The 13,517-nt window shown below is 39.8% G+C and overlaps 1 protein-coding gene across 1 annotated transcript in view; it reads left to right on the forward strand.

Moving 5' to 3' along the window:
- Nucleotides 1-12,937, forward strand: part of LOC138945556 (uncharacterized) — a 20,865-nt gene extending 7,928 nt beyond the window's left edge. The window contains exons 3-7 of the mRNA XM_070317005.1: nt 1,848-1,884; nt 5,067-5,153; nt 7,132-7,194; nt 7,910-8,132; nt 8,750-12,937. Coding sequence (XP_070173106.1) covers nt 1,848-1,884; nt 5,067-5,153; nt 7,132-7,194; nt 7,910-8,132; nt 8,750-8,933 — 594 coding nt within the window. The 3' untranslated portion in view covers nt 8,934-12,937. The remainder of the gene's footprint in view (nt 1-1,847; nt 1,885-5,066; nt 5,154-7,131; nt 7,195-7,909; nt 8,133-8,749) is intronic.
- Nucleotides 12,938-13,517: the final 580 nt, after the last annotated feature.

Genomic DNA, 13,517 nt, shown 5'->3' on the forward strand with positions numbered 1-13,517 from the left:
CAATCAAATTGATTGAAATTTTGGCCAAGCAATCTTCGACGAAGGCCGGACTTTGGTATTGCATTTCAGCTTGGAGGCTTAAAAATTAATTGATGACTTTGGTCATTAAAAATCTGAAAATTGTAATTAAAACTATTTTTTTATAAAACGATCCAAAATTACGTTTATCGTATTCTTCATCATTTTCTGATTCCAAAAACATATAAATATGTTATATTCGGATTAAAAACAAGCTCTGAAAATTAAAAATATAAAAATTATGATTAAAATTAAATTTTCGAAATCGATTTAAAAACAATTTCATCTTATTCCTTGTCCGTTCCTGATTCCAAAAACATATAGATATGATATGTTTGGATTAAAAACACGTTCAGAGAGTTAAAAAGAATAGAGATATAGAAAAGCGTGCTATCGTCCTCAGCGCAACCGCTACCGCGCTTTTCTGGATTGTTAATTTCACTGCCTTTGCCACGAGCGGTGGACAGACGATGCTACGAGTGTACGGTCTTGCGGAAAAAATGCAATGCGTTCAGTTTCATTCTGTGAGTTCGACTGAGCTTGACTAAATGTATTTTCGCCTTACGCGACTTGTTTTCGTTTGTCGGGGACGATTTGCAAGGTCAGAATACCTGAAAATGTACGTTTTTTTGAAAACAGACACATCAGTTTGCCAGTACTGGCAAATAACCAACCCCTCCCCTCTCCCTCTCTCCCTCCCTCTGTCTGTCTGTCTGTCTCTCTGTCTATCTCTCTCTCTGTCTCTCTCTCTGTCTCTCTCTCTGTCTCTAAACTTTTGGTAGGTTTTCCGGCATTCTAACTTTAAAAAACTGTTTTTAACTTGGAGGTGAATGGGGTATATTGTGAAAAGGAACCAAAACTCAGAATTATTTGTCGGAAGCGAAAGTACTATGTTTCCCCCTAAATGAGGGATCATGAAAATGAAATACCTTTCATGCAACCCCCCCCCCCCCCTCCCCTCTCTCTCTCTCTCTATAAAGAGTTTAGTTACTTCCCGCAGTATTCATTTGTTTCGTTCTTTATTGGAATGTTTTGTCTAACTTATACTCTTGGTATTCTATCAGCGCTATTTTTCAAGTGACGGGGAAAATTCCAAGTTTCTTTTTCGAAAAGGTTCACTCAGTGATGTTGTTGTTGTAGGATGGTGGTGGTGGGATGGTGAAGGAGAAGGAGGAATATGAGGAGGAAGAGAAGGAGGACGAGGATGAGGGAGAGGAGGAGGAGGAGGAGGAAAATATGTACAGGCTGATACCCGTCCTAAGAGAAAAAGAGGGGTCTGCGAACATCGGAAATCTAAAAATTCCTGAAACAGGATCGTTTGTTTGTTTGTTTGTTTAACGCCCAGCCGACCACGAAGGGCCATATCAGGGCGGTGCTGCTTTGACATATAATGTGCACCACACACAAGACAGAAGTCGCAGCACAGGCTTCATGTCTCACCCAGTCACATTATTCTGACACCGGACCAACCAGTCCTAGCACTAACCCCATAATGCCAGACGCCAGGCGGAGCAGCCACAAGATTGCCAATTTTAAAGTCTTAGGTATGACCCGGCCGGGGTTCGAACCCACGACCTCCCGATCACGGGGCGGACGCCTTACCACTAGGCCAACCGTGCCGGTACATTTCTGTGTGATGGTACATTCACATGTCTGAATAACAACGCTGTTGCTCTTGTATTTCCCAAAACTATGTTAACGAAATCTGCAATGGTGTATGAAATAAATATATTAACTCTGTATATATCAGTGTTTACAACCACAATGTTGAAGATATGATTCACGCAGCATTACAATCAAATTCATATGGGTTTTGGTTTTGTTCACAGACAAAAGAGAACCTAGATGAAAGAACCGTACAACTCGGTAAGTTTATTATTGCCCTTCGGCACTCTTCTCTTTTTAGAGTTGCTAAAACTGTTAATTTTCATGCCCCACTTTCTCGCTCTCTTTGTTTCGTGTGCGCTTTGTGAGTTTGTCTCTTTCTTTCTTTCTATCTTTTTTATTCATTTAAATTTTTTTTAATTTTTGTGTTACTTTGTTGTGTGTTTTCAAGTGCTTCGTGTTGGTTTTTTGAACGATGAACGTTGTTTGCTTGTTTCTTCCTTCTTGCGTTATTTCTTTGCTTGTTTGCTCATCGGTGTGCTTCCGTGGGTCGTGTTGCTCTTTGAAGAAGGAGTGTTAAAGATTTCAGTTTGTTTATGACTTTGCAATTATCATGAAATACTCCGCTAGTGGTGACTTTACCCTCTAGGTTACATAGTCTTTTCTCTTCATGTTTTTCTTTTCTTTTCATCTTGCGTGTTTGCTTCTTCCTCCTTCTGTTCTCTACCTGTTCAATGCTTATATTAACATTAGAGTAACACGACTTTGGACTTTTGCTTTGAGAAAGTAACGGCTCAATTAACGCTTGTCCAATGCTGATCTATCTGAGCGCATGGTTTCTTCTTTGCCCCACTTGCCAAATAAGGCGAGATTAATACGTCTGACTGACTGACTAATAGATTGTTTACGTCCTCTTATGACTAGTTGGCTTGTCATGAGAAAGGTGGAGGTAATAGGCTATGGGACGATTAAAGCGTTTTTAACAGGAAAACTTCAAATATCGCAGAAAGATCGTTGCCATTTTTCCAAACAACCCCCCCCCCCCCCCCCCCTGCATGTGCCAGTGTTCGAGGTGTTTGAAGCGCTTCCTTTTTGAAAGTAGATCGAGATAATCCCTTTGTGAACAGTCGGCCCAATCGCCACAGGGCTCGTGCTATGACGCCATGGTTTCATGATGTAATAATGATGCTTTTAGGACCTGATATCTTAGGTTATCAGCACAGGTCACTGTTTGGCCCACGAACCGTGGTTTTTTTTCTGTTATCGAATGAAATCAGATACGGTTTTTTTCGGGAATTTATTTGTTCGTTTGTCATGGGTTGTTATTGTTAGCTAGAAGATGTTTTCTGTATCTGTCTTCCGTATTTGCTTTTGCCAAATGTCGGGCATGCAAACTTGCACGTCACCCAAACCCTCCCTCCATGCCCTCGAACACACAATCCTCTCCCCCCCCCCCCCCCGAACGCAATTAATGCTTTTGTCTGTATGTCTTCTTCCTCTTCGTTCATGGGGTGAAACTCCCACGTTCACTCATGTTTTTGAACGAGTGGAGTTTTACGTGTTTGGCCGTTTTGACCCCGCCATTCAGGCAGCATACGCCGATTTCGGGGGAAGCATGCTGAGTATTTTCGTGTTTCTTTAACCCACCGAACTCAGACATGGATTACAAGATCTTTTCCGTGCGCACTTGGTCTTGTGCATACGTGTACACACGAAGGGGGATAAGGCAATAGCAGGTCTGCACATAAGTTGACCTGCGCCCGTCAGTTGTGTATGTAAAATATCGGGTGTGGGTGCAGGAAAACTCAAGGCATTGTCTTAGCTCTAAGTTCTAATCTCGGTCCTATGCCTTTTTAAAAAAACCACTTGACAGATAAGTCTCTGAGACATTGTTTCTAATTTCGTTTGCACGCACGGAACCGCCTTCGTTTGAAACGATCTCTACAATAATAGTGTCTACTTCCTGAATCTGTACTACATGTACGTACGCTAGCGCCGTTTTAACGGACAGTATTTCATTACAGTACAATGAGCCAATTGACACAATGAGTGGCCTTGTTTTGACCTTGACAATAGAATGTGACTTCATTCCTCTGTACACACAGCGTGCTAACTTGCACACGACAAGGAAGAGTATACTCATGCACTGGCAGTTTACTATTACACTTTATATCAGCTGCAACGGTCAGGTCAAGGTCAGTTAGGAAGTGGATTAGATGGGGACTTCATCTTCTTCTCTGTTCATGGGCTGAAACTCCCACGTTCACCCATGCTTTTTGCACGAGTGGGATTTTACTTGTTTGACGGTTTTTACCCTGCCGTTCAGGCAGCCATACTCCGCTTTCGGAGGAAGCATGCTGGGTATTTTCGTGTTTCTGTAACCCACCGAACTCTGACATCGACTACAGGATCTTTTTCGTGCGTACTTGGTCTTGTGCTAGATAGGGACAATAATGGTCGAAATAAAACAGACTGTAATAGACAAATTTTATACAAACGGACTTTTTTTGGTAGAAATCAAACGGACCTTAATTTGTTAAACTTTAACAGACCTTTTATGACAACACACAAGCAAGACAAAGACACTGACAGCAGTGCCTTCGGGGAGTAGTATGCTTGGACTGGACAGGCCTTAATTCATCTTCGCGAATGTCTGCATAGTTTGCACATCTGTTGCAAATATTCTTTGACCAGAAAACTTTGAAAACTGAAAGGTTGGTGTGTTCGCTAGGAGCATGTGCATAAATTAAACCACCGATGTCGTCTCTGAAATAAAGTTTGAGTCACTCACGACAATAATATTGTTTGAATTCCTGTACCATAGTTTCATCATCAATCACTATGACATTTTAGAAGACCCTAACAACTTAAAACAACCGCTTATTTCGCCATTGTTATATGTCCGTATACTGATGGGGTTTGATTACACACAAACACACATTGAAAATTACAGTAAATAGCATAATACAAAAAATTCTAACTTAAAAGCGTTAAAAAAAAGCTCAAATTTAGTCATGTCTGATGTATCCCTTCAAGTTTTGAATGATTAATAATAGAACCATTTAAATGGTGGGAATTTTGGCTACAGGTTTAAACGGCAATTCCCGATAGTTTACCGGTTGAAATACAAAAAATACCGGAAACTGAATATTCAGCAAATAAAGCTTACCAATTCTTGTTAAGTTTGAATTTCTGTCCTGGTGGTTATTTTAACTATACCGAAGTAGTCTGTTTGCACTGACCGTGTGACAGGTTTAAGTAGAAACCCAAGTTTTGTGCACGTGCTTGCAAATAATCCTAGTCTTAAATAGCAGTAGGTGCGATCTGCAACGCACCCCCAGAGAAGATGTTTAATTTGTGGAAAACTTTCAAAGTAACCTGTTAAAAAAAAGTGATTTCAGCACGCTGTTTAACACATGTATACTACTGTTGCTGTTTTCCAGACCGCAGCGTCTATGAGCAAATCAACACGCTGACCAAAAAGATTGAAAACGAGACACACTCCCTTTTGGTCATCAGAAATATTAGCGGTAAGTATCTCTTCTGGAGAAAAAAACCACACCCACACAAATAGATAAATTTATAAACAATTCAACACCAATACCAACAACAACAACTACCAAAACAACAACAACAACAACAACACAAATAACGACCCAGTCGTTACAACTAACAATTCCTTTCTTTATTTAAAGGCACAGTAAGCCTCCCGTAAACCATCACAGAGCTCCCCGAGCGTCTAAATACAGTACAAGCATACTTCCATTTGAACGCTCACCGAACGGGAACATCCTGGCTGCTTTCTGTCGAGCGTGAGACATTTTCAAAGAATTTATTTTCGTAGACTTGTTCCGTTAACAACAACGGCGCCTCGTTTTTGCGCTAGACCTAACTTTTAAAATCTAAATAATAAATTGACAGCTTGTTACACAAACATTCTTTAATCATAAAAGAATTCGTTTTTCATCAAGACAAGATCAGAACAATTCGAAGTTGTGAAAGTTTAAAAAAAGAAAAGCCCGGAAGCAGGGTCACGCAAGGGTCGTAGCAGACGACGGCCGGTTTATCAGTGCAAATCGCCGTTCCTCTCAACAGTCAAAAGCCATCGCTAGAGTTCTTGTGAACCACAGCCGTTGTTTCGTGCACAAAAAAACCGTGCTATTGTAGATAAGCTCACGTCGAGTCGCATTCAAATGACTAACTATGACGACTGCATTGTGAAAAGGGAAAACTGGATCACACGGGTTCACGATGGCTCAGGGGTAAGATAAACCACGCAAAAATAAATTCTTTGAAAATTGTTCGCTCTTTACGGAGGGCACCTAGGATGTTCTCAATTGGTGAGTGTTTAAATGAAATGGTGTTTGTACTGTGTGTAAAAGCCTGACCGTATCTGTGATGGTTTACGGGAGGCTTACTCTGCCTTTAAATTTCTGCTTGTCTGTTCATACGTTCGGATTTATTAACAAGTCGCGTAAGGCGAAAATACAATATTTAGTCAAGTGGCTGTCGAACTCACAGAATGAAACTGAACGCAACGCAACGCAGCAAGACCGTATACTCGTAGCATCGTCACTCCACCGCCCGTGGCAAAGGCAGTGCACGTGGAATTGACAAGAAGAGCGGGGTATTCGTTGCGCTGAGAAGGATAGCACGCTTTTCTGTACCTCTCTTTGTTTTAACTTTCTGAGCGTGTTTTTAATCCAAACATATCATATCTATATATTTTTGGAATCAGGAACCGACAAGGAATAAGATGAAAGTGTTTTTAAATTGATTTCGAAAAAAAAATTTTGATAATAATTTTTATATATTTAATTTTCAGAGCTTGTTTTTAATCCGAATATAACATATTTATATGTTTTTGGAATCAGCAAATGATGGAAAATAAGATAAACGTAAATTTGGATCGTTTTATAAATTTTTATTTTTTTTTACAATTTTAAGATTTTTAATGACCAAAGTCATTAATTAATTTTTAAGCCACCAAGCTGAAATGCAATACCGAAGTCCGGGCTTCGTCGAAGATTACTTGACCAAAATTTCAACCAATTTGGTTGAAAAATGAGGGCGTGACAGTGCCGCCTCAACTTTCACGAAAAGCCGGATATGACGTCATCAAAGACATTTATCAAAAAAATGAAAAAAACGTTCGGGGATTTCATACCCAGGAACTCTCATGTCAAATTTCATAAAGATCGGTCCAGTAGTTTAGTCTGAATCGCTCTACACACACACACACACACACACACACAGACACACACACACACGCACACACACACGCACATACACCACGACCCTCGTTTCGATTCCCCCTCGATGTTAAAATATTTAGTCAAAACTTGACTAAATATAAAAACGATATCTTTCGCAAATAAGTATCCTGGCGTTGTGGTTTTCACGAGAAGAACTAATTTCCTTACAGCGGAATGAATGCCAAGAGGAAAAAGAGCTTCGATTTGCTTGCATATTTATTTCTCTAATTTTTTTTACATTTTTGTTTTACAGCCATTTACAGCCAGCGTCCAAGCGTGTACCTCCATTTGTATTACAGTCATGAAAATGTGACAGGTAAGAAATATTACACATATCTTGTTCATCGTGCGCTTTCCACTCATGTCTCTTTTGTTGAGCTCGTATCGTCTTTTGGTTCAAATGCTCATGTGTTTTAATTTTGTTTATTGTGTTTCATGTTGTCGGTGTTTTTTGTTTTTTTATATTTAGTCAAGTTTTGACTTAATGTTTTCCGGTAGACTGGGAAACGAGACGCAATATGTGTGTGTGTGCGTGTGTGTGTGCGTATGTGTGTGTGTGTGTGTGTGTGTGTGTGTGTGTGTGTGTGTGTGTGTGTGTGTGTGTGTGTGTGTGTGTGTGTGTGTGGTTGGTTGGTTGGTGTATTGAAAAAGCGATTTTACTGGGTGCTTATATGTTTTTAATTAAAAAAAAATTTAGATATGGGTGCAACCGGGCAGTGCCAGAGCATGCGTGCTTGTATACATATACAGGGCCGGACTACCGGGGGGGTTATGGGGGTTGCGCAACCCCCCCCCCCCCCCTAGCCTAAACATGTACCTCACTTATTTAAAACATTTTTTATTATTGTTTATTTTATGCCGTTTCATGCAAGGAGCGACCATTTTGCTATCTCAGAATATGACCTACCCATCAGCTTCAGGGGGCTTCGCCCCCTGACCCCCACTGGCAACCCCCCCCTCCTCTTAGCCTAGTCCGGCCCTGATATTTATATAGAATAGAACACTTCAAGCAATGTCTTTTTTCTGTACAGCATATCAGTCCAGTAACACTTTCGACCCGCTGCGGTGGACACGAGGCAAGCGTGGTCAAGAAACAGTGCGAGGTATGGAGGTCAGTTTCGTGGACAGAGCCTACGCCACGGAGGTCAAGGTCACACAGGGGGGCTACTATTACCTGTACAGTCACGTGACATTTGAAGCCCCACCCCACACGAGCAAACAGAATCGTCATGTGCACGTCTTCAAAAACCATGGGTAACTGTTTGTTCTGCCTTGACACTCCTTGGACCTTACATTCTGACAGTCGTTATCTCCTTGTGTTTTTCAAACTGTCCCTGTACCTTCCACCTACTTCAAATCTCCTTGAAAATGAAACAATGAACAACCCTGTCCTTGGAGTTAAGAGGATTTTCCCTTCCTTTCTTTCTTTCTTTTCTTCTTCCTCTCTTTCTTGGCTAGACATTCCAAGGAGGGCAGCATAGAATCCATCTAAATGTAAACTGAAGCGCAAAGTGTAAGTTCAAAAGTGAAAGAAATTGTTTCAGATGTACAAAAAATGCCCTTATAATCAAATTACGTTCCACTGTACTTTTTTGGGGCATACTTAAATTGATCACTTCACCTGTTAGTTATTTCTCTATTCTGTTTGTTTGAATGATTTCCGCTCTTTTGTCGTTTTTGGTTAGCTTCTGTTCTGCTTTTCCTTATACTTGCTTATTGATTTGATCTGCTTTTCTATGTTGGTTCCGAAAGAAGTTTTCACTGTAGGCGAGCAATCGACAGTTTTTTCTTTCTTTGTCATGATGAGTAAAGATCTCTTTGAGTTTGTTTTCAACACTAACCATATAATGTGATGCACTGTGTGTTGACAGACGAAATGGGACCCGTACCCGCCTGTTGGACGCGTCTCACGTGCACAGCAGCAAAGACCACGTGTCCTACATGCAGGGGATCTTCATGCTGCGCGCTGGCGACACACTCTCCGTTATAGCAGACATCCAATCTGTAAACAAGGCAAGGAGGGAGGACACATTCTTCGGGGTCTTTCAGATATGAAAAAAACCGAATGAAGTGCCAGGTGCTTTTGAAGTCTTTCAGATATAACAACGACAACAACAAACTGAACTGCCAGGTGCTTTTGGAGTCCTTCAGATATAAAACGTCAGCTTCTTCAGTGAAGCCTACCAAATGTTAAACAGCAGGTGCTTTGGAGTGTTTCTGACAAAAGGCACGAGCGTTACCAGGGCGTTTAGAGTCTTTCAGATATAACAACAACAACAACAAAACTGAACTTCCATGTGCTTTTGGGGTCCTTCAGATATAAAACGTCAGCTTCTTGAACGCCTACCAGATTTACCACGTGCTCTTGTGTGTTCCTGGCAAAAGATATCTGCTTTACCATGGCGTGTAGAGTCTTTCAAATACAGATACAAGACGTCAGCTCTTTTGAAGACCGCCAGATTTAAGACGGCAGGACCTGACGGGTATTTCTAACAAAAAACATCAGCTTTATCAAGGCGTTTAGGGTCCTGCAGATCTATACAAGACGCCAACGTATTTGAAGACTGCCAGATTTCTAAAGACGTCGGGTGCTTTTGAGCTTTGCAGAGAACTTTGGAGTGTTTCAGACGTAAAACTCAAGTTTCTTTAAAGCCGGTCAGATGTAAAACTTCAGGTGCTTTGGAGCTTTTCAGATGCAAGCCATCAGCTTTATTAAGGCCTTTGGAGTGCTTAAGATACAAGAAATCAGCTTTATTAAGGCCTTTGGAGTGCTTCAGATACAAGAAATCAGCTTCATAACAGTCGTTGGAGTGTTCCAGACATAAAGCGCCAGCCTCTCCGGTCAGATGTAAAACATTATTTGCTTTGAAGTTTTTGAGATATAGAAGATAACAACTTCATTCTGGCCTTAAGCGGGTTTCAAATAAATTCAGTTGTCACTTCTTTGAAACTCCAAACTATTTGACTTCAGCTTCTTTCAGGCACTCAAACACAAGACGTGAGATTCCCTGAAGGCTGAGTGCAACACCCCTTGTATTTCAGATATTTCTACATTGTATGAAAGACGTTGGAGTACTTCAGCTTCATTGGAATCTTTGAGGTGTGAGACACGGAGGCTTTCAAATAAAAAGACTGCAGAGCCAGACGTTTCGAAACTTTTTTTCAGAAACATGATGCATCAGATTTGCATTGAGCCTCACAGATAATTATGACATGTCAGTGTTGTTCTGAACATTGGACTGCCAGCCGTGGGCTTAGCCTTTCAGATCACAACACTGAACACTGTGGTTAGTTTTGAGGTACGGCAGCCGACATGTACTTCGGTTCATCCAAAAACTGTCTTCGTGACAAATGTCTATGTGCAGCAATCAAAAACGTGTCCGTGTACATATAGTCACTTAGTGTGTGTGCAGATTCACGATTTTTCGTCTTCAATGTGTGTTTATGATTATGTGCTGTGTTCAACATCAATATTTGATGAGCAATTCACAAACTAGTTGTATCCACCCAGTCACTCACTACGTGGGATGGGACACGTAAGCGTTCTGGTGGTTTTCAATCTATTTCTCAGTATCTGTCACGGACACCCGTTGAACCGCAACTGTCAGTGTGTGAATATCTCGCCGAACGTCTGCAAAATAAGGAACAATTGTTTCTCGTTCAGCGTCAGGTTGAGTATTAACCCCGCCCAACCCCCTTTCCCCAACAACAACCCACCTCCGACCCATTCAAGTGTTACATTTTTCAGTATATACTAAAGAGATTGTCTCCAGAATGCCAAAATACATAGCGGTAGCAAGGAATAATGTTGTTGATTGCACCAGTATTCATGTTGTACCGCTTTTGGGCAGTTTTGATTTTGTCAACTTTGTGTTCATTGCCGTAAAAAACCCTAAAAAAACAATTGTGAGATTGTGACATTTTCTTCTCGTGCAACTTTATATATATGAGATTATTTTGCCGCGAAGCAATTAAGTATTAACAGGAATGTTTTTTTGTTTTTTTAATTGTGCCATATACATAAGGATGATCTCTCGAATCGTGACATAAAGAGCGCTGGAGGGGGGAAAGTAATAGCTCAAACAGAGCTAACCTGAAATTTACTTTCGGTTTCTGACGTCTGTTCTACAGAGTGGTCACCGACATTTTTAAACTCGTTTTGGGGGTGATGTCACTCTGACTTGTGTCAAATCTTTAAGTGGAACTTGAGACACTACACGTTCAACGTATATAATGCACAGACGTTTTTCTGTGCATATACAATATTCACATCCAGGAAGTCGACGTTTTGCAATATAATGCGCGTGTTGATCACAATCACCCCGTCAAATGTCATGGTCTTATAAGAATTATCACCTGAAATCACAATGGACTTTTTAGCCCTCGGGTAGGCCTATTTGGACTTTGTATTCCAAAGTGCTCTTGGCAGCATCTGTGCAGTTTGTGTTCATTGGTGATAATGAATATACATACATTATATATATATATGTGTGAGGTGCTATGTGAGTCGACCTTTAAATGGCAGCTAAATGTACAGTACACAGAGGATGACGCCGACTTTCAATGTTTAAACTCATGTGCCATTTTACACAGACGCTCAACTGTTTAAAAATTCACGTCAAAATAACGATCTTTCACAGCAAGTATTGTACATTAGCATTTAAACAATACCTATTCGTCACCATCAAGAAAGCTTTCAGTAACTTTTTGCTGTGTTTTGTGATGTTTATGCACGATTCATGTGATGTTAAAACGATGTCACAGTCATCCCGCACGTATTCAACGTTATCATTGTGGTTTTTTTTGGTTTTTTAGTCCTGAAGAAGCCTCCGTAGACAAACATGTTATATAGTTTTGTATTTGCTGTCCTTGTATTGTGGAGTACAGATTTCTGTTGTTTTTCAACTTTGTTCATCTGACTCACAGTCACTTTGTTGTTTGGATTAGTGTTCGTAGTATCACTTTTCTGTTTAAGATTATGCACTGGGATACATGTACCAGTTAAGTTTGTTCAAATGAAACAAAAATCACTTTACTTTGTATTCTCTTTTCTGATCTTTCTAGAATGTATTCATTGAGTGACATGGAACTTTCAGAGTTCTGCTCATACAGCTTTGAGAAGCCAGTATGAAATAAGGCAATGTCCTTTTTTTCTTCGTCCTTTTTCACATTTTGTCAAGTTTTGAATTATTTGTTTTCTTGGAGAGGCGGTTGGTTTCAGTCAGAAAAGCCAATGATTTCCACGAGAGAAAGTTTGTTAGCTTCCCCACATTTTGGCTAAAACGTTGATCTCAAACTACTTCTTTCCTATTTCTGTCAGTCAAAATTTAAAAACATATTAATTTTCTCATACTTGGAATCTGATGATTTTATCACAACTCATTTTGTTTCTAATGTCATAGTGGGTTTGTTACCGACATCAATCCCTTTCTGGGTAATGATTTTATTTTGAATTTTTATATTCCTTTTAGGATTAACACTCGCTTTTTTGTTGTAAACAAGGATTATTTGGTCTATAAACAGGACTTTTGTCTTCAGAGATCCCACAGGTAGCAAGTAATGGTATCTATATTTTTTATTTTGTGGCTTTTATAACAAAAAGATATATATTTAACCGCTACGTAATCAGGAGAAGCTTCTTATTCAAATGCTTTTGTTTGTTTTTGTTATTGTATTGTTGTGGAGTTTCTTTTGTGATTTTGCTGATTTGTTAATTTGTAACTAGTATGCTTACTTGAAGTGCCATATGTGTATTATTGTATAACAGCACTATGACGATATATACTGTAAAAGATCTCTGACGATCACACCAAAAGTACGGACAGTCATTCACAAGGCATATGAAGCTCAGTTATCGTGGCGTATTCTACTTAATTACTCTGTTAAAATCGTTCATAGGAAACATCATTAAACCTGAAGACCACACGACTAAATAAAATGGCAATTTTTATTTATTTATGCTGGCTGTGCAAAAACCTCAAGTGAATATGTACCCAACATGATTCATTTTAAACATTGTATTTTCCTTTTTATGTAGGAAAAGAAATCACAAAACACGATTCCACTACATGTGTCATAGTTATTCGCTCGATATTTTCTGAATTTTCTTTCAAGTTCACATTTGTCACTGACTTCAAACGGGTTCAAAGTCAAACATTAACCTGATAGAATGATGAATGTTGGATGCAACTGGTCTGTACTTCATGTGTTTGACCACGAGGAAGCCACTAGTGACTGTTCTTCTCAGTAGGTCATCATTGTGATCACATGCGTGTTCTTCCTTCAAAATGAACTTTAGCTTGTCGTTTCATTTTGATAGTTCGCATGACCTAAACTTTTGTTTGTCTCTTAGCTTAGTGGTAACCTAGAAAATTGTATTCGAAATCTGAGATGCGCGTGAGTATGTATGTACGGAAGAGATTACATCATAGATTTCCCCAATATTTTTCGCTGATTATAGTTTCATGTTTTAACATTTCCTGGAAGACAGTCGGTGATTCCCCTTAACTGACCAGAGCAGTTTCGTGTTCTACTTTTTTGTGGGTGTACAGGGAAACATATAGCCTATGTGGGTGTACAAGGAAGCATATAGCCTATGTGGGTGTACAGGAAAACATATAGCCTATGTAAAAGTACATT

This window comes from Littorina saxatilis, linkage group LG13 (assembly GCF_037325665.1).
Source record: "Littorina saxatilis isolate snail1 linkage group LG13, US_GU_Lsax_2.0, whole genome shotgun sequence".
Lineage (NCBI taxonomy): Eukaryota > Metazoa > Mollusca > Gastropoda > Littorinimorpha > Littorinidae > Littorina > Littorina saxatilis.